Here is a 15,059-nt window from a genome sequence, read left to right as displayed (position 1 = left end):
TGAGTTCTCTTTGATGGAACGAGTTTGTTGTTGTTGTTGCTGCTGCTGCAGAAATAAATTTGACTGCATCAAGAATTGTTGCTGCTGCAGTTGCTGCTGTTGCAGGATATCCTTATTATTATTATTATTGTTGTTGTTATTATTATTATTATTGTTGTTGTTGTTGGCAGATGATGATGATGTTTTGAAATTGCCAACAACCATGCCGACTGGCGGATGTGATAAACGAACTTGCTGCTGCTGCTGCTGTTGCAGATTTTGCTGTTGATGATGGATGGCAAGTAGTTCTGGAGTCATGACCAACAAAGAAGATGTGTTGTTTTGATGTTTTTGTTGCTGCTGCTGTTGTTGTTGTTGAAGTTGGGACGTTGCTGCGAACTGCTGAGCTGCAGCTACACCAGCTGAGTACATCTGCAGTTGTTGTTTCGATGGGATGTTACTTACTGACACCTGAGTTCAAAATTTTCGTAAATGTGAATAAATAAAAAGCGAGAAAAAAAATAAAAGAATAAAAAAAAGATGTATTTGAAAATTGATCAAACAAAATGAAACGATATAGGAAATCTTTGAAGTATGAAGAGACCAACATACCTGAATCAAACCTGGACCAGTCATTTTAGCTATTTGTGGAGATGGTTGGTCAGGTAAGTGTTGTTGCTGCTGTTGTTGGTGATGCTGTTGTTGTTGCTGTTGCTGGTGATGTTGTTGTTGTTGTTGCTGGTGATGCTGTTGTTGTTGCATGTTGTGTTGTGGATGTTGTTGTTGCTGCTGCTGCTGCATGTTGTGTTGTGGATGTTGTTGCTGCTGCTGCTGATACAAGAGATTACTGACAGAAGCAGGAATCGTCTGGTTGAATGATAGCTGCTGCTGTTGTTGAAGATGAGGTTGTTGGGAAACATGTGTCGATCTATGTTGCTGCTGCTGTTGTTGTTGTTGTTGAGACTGTGAAGAGGCTGCAGAAGATGCCCTAGGAGAAAGATGATATTGTTGCTGCAACTGTTGCATATTTTGTTGCTGCAACAGATGTGGTTGTTGTAGCTGGGATGGCGGACAGTTGCCGCTATGTGGAGGTGTGGTGGACAGAGACGAGGATGACGATGACGAGAAGGAGTTCTCCCGAGATCTGGAGGGCTTTGCTTTCCTCTGAGACGCGTAGAAGTTGGACTCGTATCCCCTGTTGAAGTGTCCCTTCGATACGTCCTCAATCACCTTGTCCATGTTGGTCTCCCACGATGGCTTGGCTGTCGGTGAGGACAATCGCGATGATGACGACGGAAGTTTCTCGATGTTTGTTGAGACGTGTAAGAAGGTTGACGACGGTGTGGAAGAAGAGGACGATGACAAAGGGATGGAAGAGGATGGCGAGGCAGCAGGGGGATGAAGTGAAGTGACGCTGGTAGGGAAAAGTGAAGATGATGCTACTGCTGATGATAACATCGGAGAGATATTGGCCGAAGAAGATGATGACAGAGATGCTGAATGTGGTGGTAGTGATGCTGAAGTTGGCTGCTTTGAACCAGCACAGGAAGTGGAAGTAGTTGACGGCGACGACGAAGATGACGACGACGATGAGGACTTTGATAAGGATGAAACGGATGAAGGTGTGATGAATGACGTCGTTGATTGTGGGTGCTGATTGGACGAAGATGAAAACGTCATCAAAGAAGATTGAGTAGATGAAGGAAATAAAAATAATCCAAACGCTGATGACGAAGACGATGCGATCGAATCCGGTAATGCTGTGGAGGACGAGGACAAGGAGGCTGACGATGAAAACATAGGAGTTGTCATCTTCTGGTGCTGTTGCTGTAGAGCGGCAAAATCTGTATGTTCGTGTGCCACAGACGGAAATATAACTGAACTCTTGAAAGGCACGCTGGCCGCTACGGATGCTGGCGTCATTGATAACGACAACAAAGATGACGACGATGATAATGCGGAGAATAATGTCTCAACGCCGGTAGCATTCGCAAAGATGGAGGCGGTGGTAAATGGCGACGACAAGGACGACGATGAGGCCAGTGAGGACGAGAATGATGAAAACAACGCCGACGTAGATACTGAGAACTGTTGAAACAAATTCTCGGAGAGTTTGCCGCTCGGTTTGTGGGAGTCTGCCAGCGATGAACTGCTGGCGATGCTACAGCTGATCGGTGATGTCAAACTCGATGTTGATGGCGATGATGAAAGTTGCTGCAGTGGCGTGAAAGCAGATTGTGGTTGGAGGAAGGAGGGCGTAGTCAGTAGGGAAGAGGAAGATGATGTTTGGAATATTGTTGCTTGAGATGAAGCCGAGCAAATACTTTCATTGATCGAGCCTTTCCTCATACGCTTGGCTTGTTGCACGAGACCATCAGCTTCATTGCCTTGGTCATCATCATTCGTATCTACTTTATTATCATTATGAGCATTGTCCTCACCAGCAGCCATTATAATCATCTTGTTGTCATCTTCCTCTTCACGATCACTCTCCGCCGATCTTTTTTTATGATTTTTAGATGAACCGTCAGTAGATTTTTGCAGTGGTTTGCCTTCTTCGCACTTATCTTCAGCAGTCGGCACAGCAGCATCTTTGACATCGTCAGAACTAGCATCTTTAGAGGAGATGGAGTTGATTGAGCAGACGTTAGCAGCCTCCAACAACTTTGGAATATCTGCAACTTCACTTAACGCCCCCATTGGCTCAATCCCTGCGCAATCCATCTCCTCGTCCATCCTAAACTCAGGCTTGAAGGAAGATATGAAATGTCCGACGGATTGGAACGGTTTCTGAAGAGTTGCATTGAAATCATCATGAACCTTTGAATCGTGGCCTGCAACATCAGTGGTCTCGTGAGTTTCCTGCTTAACATTATGACCCATTGATGACTCAGCAGTTTCTTTGGTCACCTTACTCTCAGAGTCTGATTTGTTAGATTGATCGGCTTTTATTTCATTGTTAACTTTAGGATCGCTACTGATATCTGAATCTTCGGTAACAGAAACTGACGCATCTTGTTCATTTTTGACGGCACTTTTGTCTTCTTCATCAGTCGGAAAAGTTTCCTGATCTTCAGTGTCCATGGTGGAAGCAGTATCATCCTCCTCCTCTGCCAGTGTCTTACCCTTCTCCGACTCGAATGCATCTGCAGTTATCTCAGTGCTGGCAGATGAGGGAATTTCATCCGGGGTACTATCTGAAGTTTTATTGACAACGTTGCTAACAAAATTTGATCCAATACTCCCATTATTGTCACCCTCATCGTCTTCGTCATCGTCAGCGTTGCCAATCAAGTTACTGATTGCCATGTTGAGTTCTTCAGAGTTGTTCTCCGTGTCGGCGTCGTCGAAGACGGGCTGCTCTATGCTGGCAGACTGCTCCATCAGCAGAGAATCGTCTGCCTTCTTATGGTCTGCAGAGAACAGGGGAGTAATCATGGGAGGAGATGTCTTGTCGAGATTGAGAACATTCGAGAACAAATTACTATTCATGGGAAGGTCTAGTTTATTTTTTTCAGGCATCATAGAATCTCTGGATGCAGGCTCAATGATGGCCTCGACTGCCTTCACGATTGTTTCTTCTTTAGACGAGTCTTCCTTCATCTTTTCAACCATGCAAGTCTGGCTCAGTGGTGTTTCTGAATCTTTTCTATCACGTTTAGACTGCTTCTTAACGCTCAGTGGCTGCTGCTGCTGCTGTTGTTGTTTGTGATCATTCTGCTTGAAAACGTCATCTGCGGAAGATGATAATTTCGTTGGCGATGGTGAGAGCTTAGTAGGAGACGCTGCAGACTGTCCACTATTGGATACTTTGTTGTCAAAGTAGTCAGAAAATGATTCGGCGTGTAATTTCTTCGTCGCGTTATTTGCAATGGTCACCTCCTTTTTGAAGTTGTCAAACCCCGGAAGGCATGCTTCGAGATTGGAGTCATTGTCATCAATGGGCTCGTCGTAAGGTTTGGGAGTGCTATCTAGGGCTTGGTTCTTCAGTGGGTCGTCATCATCTCTGAAGACGTCGTCTTTGAAGAGATCGTTCATATCGCTGTCTTTTGCCATGCTACTTACAAGCAATGAGCCCATCGTGCCATCAGATGTTGATTCAGCAGACTTCAATGCACCACCGGATGTTGACCGTTTTCGTTTCTTTTTACACAGCCCATCAACATTCTCACTTGCAGACTCAACGTCACCATCCAAGCTGCTACTAGTTTTTGCTAGTTTTGCGTGAGGTTTAGAGGAGTTTTCTATTACAGCATCTCCCTCCACATCATCGTCTCCAGCATCTCGTTTCTTAAATAGGGGAGCATCAGTCTTTGCGTCACACTTCGATGGACTTGCAGAATAAATTGTGGATTCAACAGATGATGTTTCTGCTACTTTGGGAGCTTTGAATGAATCATCTTTTTTTGATTTTGGCTTTTCAGAAGGTGACGTTTCAGAGTTTGTAACATGCTTAGGAGTCGTGGGTTTAGTTTTAACTTTAGGTTCTTGCTTATTATCTCTTTTGTCTTTAGCATCCTCACGCTTCTCAACCTTGCCAGTAGGTTCATCTTTTTTCTTACCAGATGAATGAAGCTGTTGTTGTTTCTTGCTAGGTACTGTTGGTGATGAAAAAATTGATGGTGAAATACTCGTCTTATTTTTAACACTTTCCACCACCTCCTTATCAGATGATGAAGAAGATGATGATGTTGACGACAATCTCGAAGCATTGGTCCTGGCTATCTTTAATTTAGCTAACTTATCTGCATGCTTAGCACTACCGGCTCCATCAAGGTCATCATCAATTGAAGATGATTTCTTTGTAGCAGACGCGTTAAGCGCTGATGACGATACGTCTGGCTTCTTTTTGGTTTTAAAACTCATCGCCGAATCTTCATCCTCCCCTTCAGAGGACGACGTGTAGATATTACACGACCTTTGACCTTGTGGTTTTTTATGCACAACCTCCGTCTTGCTTTTGTCATTCGTCTTTTTATGTTGAGCTTTTCCGGATAGAGATTTCCCTTTATCATCGTCATCGTCGTCGTCGTCATCATCATCTTTACCAGAGAGATCTGACGATGACTGACTGCTTGGTGGATTGGGTTTTGTTTTCCCTTGCCTGTTTTTCTCACCAATTCCTGCTGCTGTCGTTTTAGCGGACGGTGCTGGGGTGGGCTTCGATGCTTTTTTCTTAGCGGCTGTTTTTTTAGTCTTCACATCATCATCATCATCATCTTCATCTTCACTGGAAGATGCAGAGGACGACGACGACGACGAGGCATTCGACGAAGAGCTGGGCAGTCTATTTAACTTGCTGGCAGCCGATGATTTAGCGGACTTTTTCACAAACTCAACCATCTCATCCTCATCCTCCTCCTCCTCCTCGTCTTCATTTGATTCACTGTCAGTTGTTCGACTGGAATTTCTTCTCGGTCTCTTACGCTGCTTGCTCGCCTGCAATGAATGAAGATAACAACTGGCTACTATACAAACATCTTTAAAGAGCATACAATTTTAAACTGCTAAAAAATAGCACTAGGAAAAATAGGAGTAAAAAACGTACACACAAAGATATGCACAAACAGAAGTACGTACAATCAAAAAAGATGATGTACAAATAAAAAAGAGGAGAAAACAAAAAACTTGTGCAAAAGTGTACAAACAAAAAATATGGTAACCTTCAACTGATTCAAAGACTTGGACCTATCATCTAGATTCTTCTGGCCAGCTGCTTCTTTGTTGGACCTCCTCTTGACCATGTCATACATGGAGACATAGGGTGATGCAAACTCGTCAGAGGCGCCCAATTCTTGCAGTAGAGCTTTCACTTCCCTCTTTTCTTCCAACTTTTTATCTTTCGCAGTTGAAGTCAGAGGCGGTGATGAGATGGAACCAGATGAAGCTGATGACTTTTTCACTGATTCTTTGGAATGTTGCTTGTTCACGGCGTTTGCTGCTGAATCTGAATTAGATTTCTGAGTTGATTTGCTACTCAATGGAGGCACCTTGTTAACTTTTTTGGCATCATCCTTGCTATCTTTTTGATGCTGCGGTTGTTTCCCATCCTTTTTCTCAGCTGAAATATTTTTTGTCACTTGAGGCTTATTCTTAACACCGGACGTTGTAACTTTGTTAGCAGTTTTTTCGGAACTTTTACTAGGTTCATTCTTCTTATTTGTATTCTGCCCTTCAGAAGATGGTGTTTGACTTTTTGTTTTTGCAACAGTTTTGTTAAGATTCTTATTGACAGCAGGGTTAGGAGGAGGATTAGGATTAGTAGTTTTGCAATCTTCTTTTTTGACCTCATCCTTTGATGCTGCATTGTTACTGGAGCTAGCCGGGGCTGATGTTTTTGTCGAATAAATGCTACTGCTGCATTTCTTCTCGCTATTATCGACCGTGTCTAACGAGATTGATTTGTGAAACGGGGGTTTAGACGGGTCTTTGTTTTTAGTACTTCCTGTATTAATAATGTTTACCGAGTTTGCAGTTGAAGAGGGGTTTGCATTGTTGCTGCTGTTATGGGCCGGATCTTTATTAGGATTATTATGGGCTTTGTTGATTTGTTCTGATTCTTTCTTAGAAGCTGGACTTTGTTTCGCTGACTTTTTCATATCATTATCGTCCTGTTTTGTGTTCAGTGTTTTTTTTGGGATCTCCTTCTTATTATTCCCATTTTTTCCATTGACATTCTTATTTTTGTTGTGTGGAGCCATTGCGGCAGCGGTCGTAGAAGTCGTGGTGTTAGCGATACTAGCTGCTTGAGTGACAGTGCTCGTTGTAGGTGCATGAGGTTGTTGGCTTTTTTTATTCATTACTCCTGTTGCCTTTTTATCATCAGGCTTTAAATTACTCTTAGGATCATTCGATTTGTTAGGAACTTTATTTGGCTGAGTAGAATTTTTTGCTTTATCATTGTTCCTGCTGTTGTCACTTTTATTATCAGTTTTCATAATCTTCGGTCGCCCGCCGGCATCCAGCGGTGTGTCACTTGATTTTCTTTTCTGACCCACTCCGATGATTGCAGTTGGTTCTGCGTTGTTGTTGTTCGGATCGACACTGTGTTGCTGCTGCAGTAACGGGTGAGACGCGACAACAGCAGCACCGGCAAGAACAGGTTCCTTCACGTCATTCCTATAACTGGCGTGTGTATGTTTCTTCAGAATTGAGACGGGAGGTGACACCATCTCTTTTACCGGCGTAGATTTCTGCGTTGTCGATGTTGCCCAGTTGCTTTCTTGATGTTCCGCTGCCGATAGTGCCGGTGTCAACAGGGGGGTCCCATCCAACCCTCCTGCTCCCATCGTACCCCACTTCATTCCCATGGCTCCAACAGCATTGTTGATGTTATTATTTGAGGCCAGAGTTGAATGATCCAGCGGTCGAGCCATACGTCGCGGATCTCCAGATGCGACGGGGAAGCATGGAGTCTGCGGTTGAAACAAGCCACCGTTCATGTTTAACGTGGGTGACATCATGCCAGAAACTGAGAGCTGCCTCGTTATGCTGATGTGCATGTTGGCGGGTGTGGTTGTGTCGACGTTCAACTTTGGAGCCCTGCCGAGGTCGAGCTGTGGTTGGTTGCCGGTTGGAAAAATGGTAGGAGTTGATGAGATAGGCGAATAACTAGGTCGCCTGACGGACCAGAGAGACATGTTGTGCGATGGACTTTGCAGAGAGCTCCAGTCTGACATGAGAATATTTGTTGTAGAAGTTGTTGGTGTGGTTGCAGGAGGACTGAATATCTGAGGAGGGAGAATGTTGTTTGGCAGATGCTGATGAGCAATTGGTGTAAATGGAGTGGCGGATATGCTGCTGGCAGTTGAAACATCCAGATGGGAAGGAGGATTCATGCTCGGATAGACTGGAGTGTCATTCAGCTGTGCCATCCTGTGAAGCATCTCCAATCTTCTGGTGTCTTGATCAAAAATGCTGTTCCTCGACAGGAGAATCTTCGTCAGATCTGAAGGTTCTGACTTCTGTTGACCATCGAAAGTGGCGGACGTCAAGGATGAGCTGTTGTAGCTGGTGTCCTTTCTGTGTCGGCGATACTTCTCTCTGTAGTCCATAACTGAAGAGAGGCCAGTGGAGTTGGTCGTAGTCGAGGAGGCAGATGATGAAAACGCATCGTCAGATGATGCATTGATGATGGATGAGGGAGCAGGCTTCCTTGAAACTCCTTGCTGGATTTTGCTGAGCTTTTCATCGAGTACTCGAATTCTTTCATCCATGTCGTCGCCATCCGGACTGTTACCTGTTTCCATTTTTAAATCATCCAATATGGCCGCCATGACGTCACTATTGTTAGTTGCTGTTAGAGATGCTGTAACTTGAGTTCCAGATTTTGCAGTTGAAACAACAGACGTGCTTGATGATTCAATGACTGGTTTAACATCTGTCACCAGCAACAACAATCCATCGTTACTGATTGTTGTGGCAGTTGTTGTTGTTGTTGTTGTAGTCGTTGTTGTTGGAGGGATGAATTCTGACTTGACGACTCCAGCAGACTGTCCACAGTTGACATTACCATTTTCGTCTTTGATGCTTCGCTGTTCTGGTTGTTCAATGTTGTCAAATGACGTTGAATTGTCATTCGGGATAAATGATAGCGTCATTGATTCACTTTTAATAGACTTGAAATTTTCAAGAGTTAAGTATGCATTCATGTCACCAGACACAACTGACGCTTGAGAAGCGACCACAGATGATGCTGCAGACGAGCTACTGAAGCAGTAAGTTGATGTCAGCAACGATGCATTGGCAGTAGTTGATATAAATGTTGTTGTTGTTGGTGTTGCCAGTGCTGACGATGAAGCCATTATTAGATTGTTGAAGTTGGCGTTGGTGCAAACAGCAGGTGAAAGAAGTGGTGAAGCATGAATGGTGCAAGGAAGTGGATGATGATGATCCATGCTAGGCAGCAGAGGATGGGTTGCTGGCTTGGGAGAGCCTGTGGATTTCCTCCTCTGCATCATCAATTCTATCCCAAATTTGGGTAACGGAAGTATCATGACCTCTCTAACTCTCTTCTCAACTGTGCTGCAATTGCGAGGTTCTATGGGCTTTTTGTTGTTGTCTCTGCTGTTGCTGCTGCTGCTGTTTGTGTTGCTGCTACTGTTATTGTTGTTGTCAGCGTTTGATTGGTTGTTGTTATCTGCGTCGTGTGTCGTTTGGGACGATGTGGGAATGATGCAAGGTTGGTGATGGTGATGATGGTGGTGATGATGATGATTCTGGTCTTGCTGCTGTTTGGAGAGCTTTTTACTGGTGCTAGTGACTGGATCGACCGATTGCTCGAACGACGATTTGACGTGTTTTTGAGTAGCTGCAGCTGTTGCATCACTCGTTGCAACTGTCGGAGCCGCGATGATGTCATCCACAACGGCACTGCTGCCAACAGCAACTACGTCACTGAGTGGAGACAGTTCGTTGCTGCTGACGTCACTAGCAGGCGAGTAACAGGCTTTCCTTAATTTCTCGTTAACATCCGATGAATCTTCAGCGCGCTTCCCTTTAACATTGTTGCTGTTGTTGTTGTTGACGTTCGCATTACTGGAGCCACTCTTTTTCTTGTGCACAGATTTATCCGCGGTAACGGGTTTCGATGATTTTTTTGATTTTGTTTTGCTTTCACTGATGACGACAACGTCAGCTACGGAGTTTCGTCTTGTAGCGAATGAAGACGAAGTCGATGAGTTCGGCGTACTAGGTTGTGCTGAATGTGTACCCACAGTTTCGATGCTGCCAGACTGCCTTCGACTGTCCAATGAATTCGCTGAGGAGCGAGCTTTATTGGCATCTTGCAGCGACTGCTTCGCCGTTTTCAAACTTTCCAAAGATGTGTTGTTGGCCGAAGATTTTTTATTTTGTCTCAAGAAGTCTTCATTGGGTTTATTTAAAGTACTTATAACAACTTTTTCATGACATATCATTACGTCGGCGAAGGAATTAATATTATTTTTGTCGCTGTTATTAACATTAATGTTGGCATTATTGAGATTATTGTATCTGTCGTTAGCAGTCGGAACGCCATCGTCTTCCATGGCCTTCAGCATGTCAAGTAGCTGTTGTTTCTGCTTCTCCAACGCATCGACCTCCTCACTGGCATGCGATCCCATCTCCTCGTTCGAATCCGACTCGATGCTGGCCACCGAAGCTGCCGACGACGACGTCGTTATTGATGACGATGACGTCGACCTAGAGGTGGAAGATGAAAAGTCAGAGCAGACATCCGACGGCTCCTTGCTAACGTTCGATGCCGATGACTTTCTCCGAGATTTCAACTTATCAACTGATTCAGAGTTATTTTTAGAACTGGCATCTGAGTTATACTTTTCTTTGTGACCTGATCTCTTGTGATTCCGGTTGTACTTATCCTTCATCTGTCCGGGATCGACCCAAGTCTCATTATCGACGACGACCGTACGATGACCTCCGGACGAGGCAACAACCAGGTCGCCTTTGCTCTTCGAAGAGATTCGGCTGCTCGACGACTTTTTGTGGGACGACGTCAAAATCAAGTCAATGGGACTAGTTGACGGCTTGTGCTTGGACGATGAACTTTTTGAGGAGGCCGTGTTTAGAGCAGCGGTGCTACTGCTACCTCTGCTCTCGTCCTTGTGATTTTTGCTGCTCGTTTTGCCTGAGTGTTTGTGATATTTGCTTCGATGTTTCTTATCGCTGGATGTTATCGAGATCCTATCCTCCCAGTCCTCGCTCGGGATGTTGATAGGAGAGGCATCCAGGATGATGCTCCCTGTATCTCCTCCGCGGTAGGGACCTCGCCTCTCCGATGACAAACTTCGATCCTTTCCGGATGTTGATGGCCTGGATACTGGGTAGTTCTCTCTGCTGTATGATGACGAATTCGAAGGCGGTATGGTCAGGTCATATTTGAAGGGACGACTTCCAGGTAGACTGTCAGTTTTAGAATTTTAAGATGCAAACATCAAGCTAAAGTTTTTACGAATTCGTTTCTACATGATCGACACCAACGAAGCCTACTAATTTTTGAATATCAGAAACCAAAAAATACGAAAATATAACAAAAAACTAACCACCCGTCCCTAGCAGCAGCGCCATCATAACCGTTGTAATAATTTCCAGGAACCATTCCCCTAGAACCGCGGTTCCCAGCTGGAAAGCACCTGTTGTTAAATCTGTTGTTGGGCGGTTGCTGCTGCTGCTGCTGAATGGAGGTTTCGTATGGATAGAAACGATCCTCCCTCGCTTGGGCCGGAGCGTTGTAGGCGGGCCTGTATCGGTGCAACAAAGTGAAAGTTTAGGCTGGATGTTAGGCAAATGCATTTGCGAATGCGGTCAATACATCTCAATGAAATGAAGCAACTGCCCCAATTAAAATGACAACAGCGACGATTTCACTAACCACTGTCTGACAAACTCGACGCTGCTGTTGTTGAACGGGTGGACACCCCTGTTGATCCTGTCCTCGAGACGATCCCCTAACCTCAACTGTCCCGTCTGCTCCATGCTTTCTAGAAACATGTTCTGGCAATCCCGGCTTGCAAAGTCCACCTGATCATTCAAAATTTCAATTGTTCCATAAATATCGACAATTATTTTTGAGAGTAAATGTCAGAATATTTTCCTCTTATCATCACATCATTATCTCACCTGTATTCTTTTATCGTTGACCAACCGGCCCCTGAGTTCGCCGACAGCCATGATGGACTGATCGACGGATTCGTAGAAAATGAGTGCTCTGGTGGTCTTCCTATCGATGTACATGCCGATGATGTGTCCAAATGCTGTGAGGTGTTGCAGGGCGAGGAACTTCTCCGACACCGTGTGGTCGATTCCTTCCAGCCAGACGCAGTTTGTTGGCATGCTCTTGCCGAATCCAACCTGTTTTGTGGATGTAAGATGTAGGAGGGTTTGATTTACTTGAAGGCGGCTGTTTGAATGTTGTGCAACTGATGTCCTACACCACAACAGATGACAAACGCACGCACACATACGCGCAAGCACACAACCTATAAGAGAGAGAAACAACCACAAACCTTTATTTTGTTATTATTAATCATCTCATCGTCCATCTCCCTTAGAGCCTGAACGACTGAGCGAATATTATCAAACTGGATGAATGCATAGCAGGTGGCTTGTCCTTGGTTCTTTATATCTATGTCCTATTGGGTGATATGAGATGCTGCTTGTGAAATGTCGTGTGTGAGATTTCAACAAGTCATGCGGTACAAACAAACAAATAAGCAAGCAAGCAAGCAAACAAACAAGCAAGCAAGCAAACAAACAAGCAAACAAACAAACAAGCAAGCAACCAAACAAGCAAGCAAGCAAGCAAGCAAACAAACAAACAAACAAGCAAACAAACAGACTAACGATAATGTTTCCATATTTTACGAGTATATCTCTGAGGAATTCTTTGGTTGTAGTCTTGTCCAGGTTGCCGATGAATAGAGTCCTGGTGGCTTTGTGGTGGTACTCGTCTTGGTCGTCTTGCTGACGGAATTCTGGCTTCAATTCTGATTGATTGGAGGTGGTGTTGTTGTTGAATAAATGAATGGATGAATAAATGAATGTATGGAATGAATGAATGAATGAATGAATGAATGAATGAATGAATGGTCAAATGGATAAAAAAACGAAAAAAATGAAAAACCTAAACCAACCTTCGTGTGGGAAGACTTGCAGTTTTGTCCCAAAGAACTTTTTCTCTTGTGAGGCTTCCAGAGCTTTAGCTGCATCTTCCGATCTGTGGTTGAGAGGGTGATGACGTCATTGATGACGTATTTGATGACGTTGTTGTGGATGTTGACGATCATCATGACGACGAAGTTTATGATGACGGCGATATTAGAAATTCATGCACGCTAAATGTTTTACTATCTTAAATTTTAAAAATTTAAACTATATATAAATGTATGAAGAATAAAATCCAGATATTAAACCTAAACAGAGTAATTTGCAATGTCATCCAATGTACAAAAAACCAAAAATTTATTTCATTTAGAAAAAACCCCGAAAATCTGAAAACAAGAAACCACTGAAAAAACATACTTTTTAAAGCTAACGATAGCGTGCCTATCATCAGCCTGGCCGATGACATTAACCGACAAAACCTTTCCATACTTTTTGTAATCGTGGTACAGCCCGTCCCTGATACTCGAGTCGGTAGACCGCATGGGAAATCCCTTAACTAAGAGGCCCAGAGGTTTGGAATTGTCACCACCATTGTTGCTGTCAGATAGCTTCGACGATGACAGCAAAGAGACACTCGTTGAATGTAATAAAGGTTGTTGATGTCGTAGAGTGTTGTTGCTGCTGTTGTTGTTGTTTGTCGATCTGTTTTTAGGAATAAAAAATGGCTCTATGCAATTAAAACTGTTGAAAAAAAATGTAAATTTGAATTAGATAGGTACAAATTTTTAATTCGCGAATAACAAATGATGTGAAATCAATGAAAATATGCATTTTTAAAAAAAATCGAACTATAATAATGATGATGATAAACAAATGAAATACACAAATACAAAGTTAAGCCTAACAAACATTACTAAAAGAGATCATGATCATTATCCACCCACCCACACGCACCCACACACGCGCACATACACACACATACACGCTTACATACATGTACAACAAAAACAACATCCTCACAAACTACAAAAACAACAACACAAACTTTAGTGTAGAAGAAATAAAACCATCATTGTTGTTATTGTTATTGTTATTATTATTATCATCAGGGCTATGGCAAGACGAAGATGAAGACATTATCGTCATCATACCAGAAGAGGACGACGATAACGATGCCGATGACTTCATCATCTCACCTGTACGACCCGAGCTACCTGTCAAAGGTGCCATTGCTACTGATGACGATGATGACGTAGATGATGACGACGAAGACGACGAGGAGGGGTTTTTTAATGAGACAGGTGTTCTTGACAGGGTTTCCACATTATACCTGGATAGAATGCAGTTAGTTACGTTAGCATGCATACACGTGAGTGTGGGCAGTATAAAACATAGAAAAAATAGTCAGAAGAATGAGAGTGAAAAAACAGAGAAAAAGAGAGAGAGAGAGATATATAAAAAGAGTGGTTGACGGAGAAAGAGAGAGGTTTACGGAGAAAGAGAGAGGTTGACGAATTTCTGAATGCCAACCAAAAAGGACTACGTTTTTTTATGAAAGAAAAATATTTTTAATTCTATTTTTGTAGAATTTAAATGTTTAAATGAAAAAAGCCAGAGGAAAAAAGGAATGTAAGATAAATGAATAACTAGACTAAAAAATGTATGATGCAGAGAGAAGAGGCCATGTGCTTGCTTAGCATGTGTTTGTCAGTGTTGGTGTGTCTGTACGTGTGTACGTGTGTGTGTGTGTGTGTGTGTGTGTGTGTGTGTGTGTGTCCGTCTATCTGTTTGTGTGATAAGTTTGGTTGTAAAGAGAGAGAGAGAGAGAGAGATAGAGAGAGAGATAGAGAGAGAAAGAGAGCATGTAAATCGAAGTTAGATGGTAAATTAATAAAAAAATAGCCATCTTCTTCTCACTGCTATTTAACGACTTGTGTACAAAGAATAAGAAGTGAGTGACGAAAATGAGGAAATGCATTGACATTAAAAATGATATAAAAATGGAAAACTGTAAAACACAATCGGCAAAATACATAATAAACCACTCCACTCCACGCACACATACACGCACGCACACACACACACACACACGCATACAGGCAAGGGTACAGACTTTGCATTCCATGGATTGAAGTGAAGTTTGTTGATACCAATGATGGATTTGGGCCTGCTGATGACCACTCGTTTGCTCAGGCTTCTGTTTTGTGGTTCAAACAATGTACATGTGTACGTGTGTTGTGTGTACGTGTGTTGTGTGTACGTGTGTGTGTTGTGTACACGCGTGCGTTGTGTGTACACGTGTGTGATATTATCACTACCGCCATCATCATCACGGCAAAAATTTTGTATGGGGTTTAATAAAATATTTATATTTGTAACAACATAAATCATTATTATCATATAAAAACCGTTTTTTATCCATTTATTCGAACATTCATTCGTTCACTCAATCATTCATTCAGTCTTTCATTCATCCA

General features: G+C 43.1%; 2 protein-coding genes across 2 annotated transcripts in view; one reads left to right on the top strand and one right to left on the bottom strand.

The window, feature by feature from the left end:
- Positions 1–11,589: 11,589 nt before the first annotated feature.
- HELRODRAFT_72109 (hypothetical protein) lies at positions 11,590–13,199 on the bottom strand (the record flags this gene model as incomplete). The annotated part of the gene is made up of 5 exons (XM_009012732.1): positions 11,590–11,829; positions 11,985–12,110; positions 12,322–12,464; positions 12,612–12,694; positions 13,000–13,199. Coding segments are annotated over 5 exons (792 nt in total), but the record flags the coding sequence as incomplete, so codon positions are not given.
- A 377-nt stretch (positions 13,200–13,576) lies between these two features.
- HELRODRAFT_167205 (hypothetical protein) overlaps positions 13,577–15,059 on the top strand; it is a gene marked incomplete at both ends in the record, with an annotated part of 2,328 nt that continues 845 nt past the window's right edge. Inside the window, 2 exons of the mRNA XM_009012731.1 lie at positions 13,577–13,926; positions 14,682–14,789. Coding sequence (XP_009010979.1) covers positions 13,577–13,926; positions 14,682–14,789 — 458 coding nt within the window. The remainder of the gene's footprint in view (positions 13,927–14,681; positions 14,790–15,059) is intronic.

Source organism: Helobdella robusta, assembly GCF_000326865.2.
Source record: "Helobdella robusta unplaced genomic scaffold HELROscaffold_11, whole genome shotgun sequence".
NCBI lineage: Eukaryota > Metazoa > Annelida > Clitellata > Rhynchobdellida > Glossiphoniidae > Helobdella > Helobdella robusta.
The sequence above is the reverse complement of the archived record's forward strand: the minus strand, read 5'-3'. Positions and strand labels throughout refer to the sequence as shown.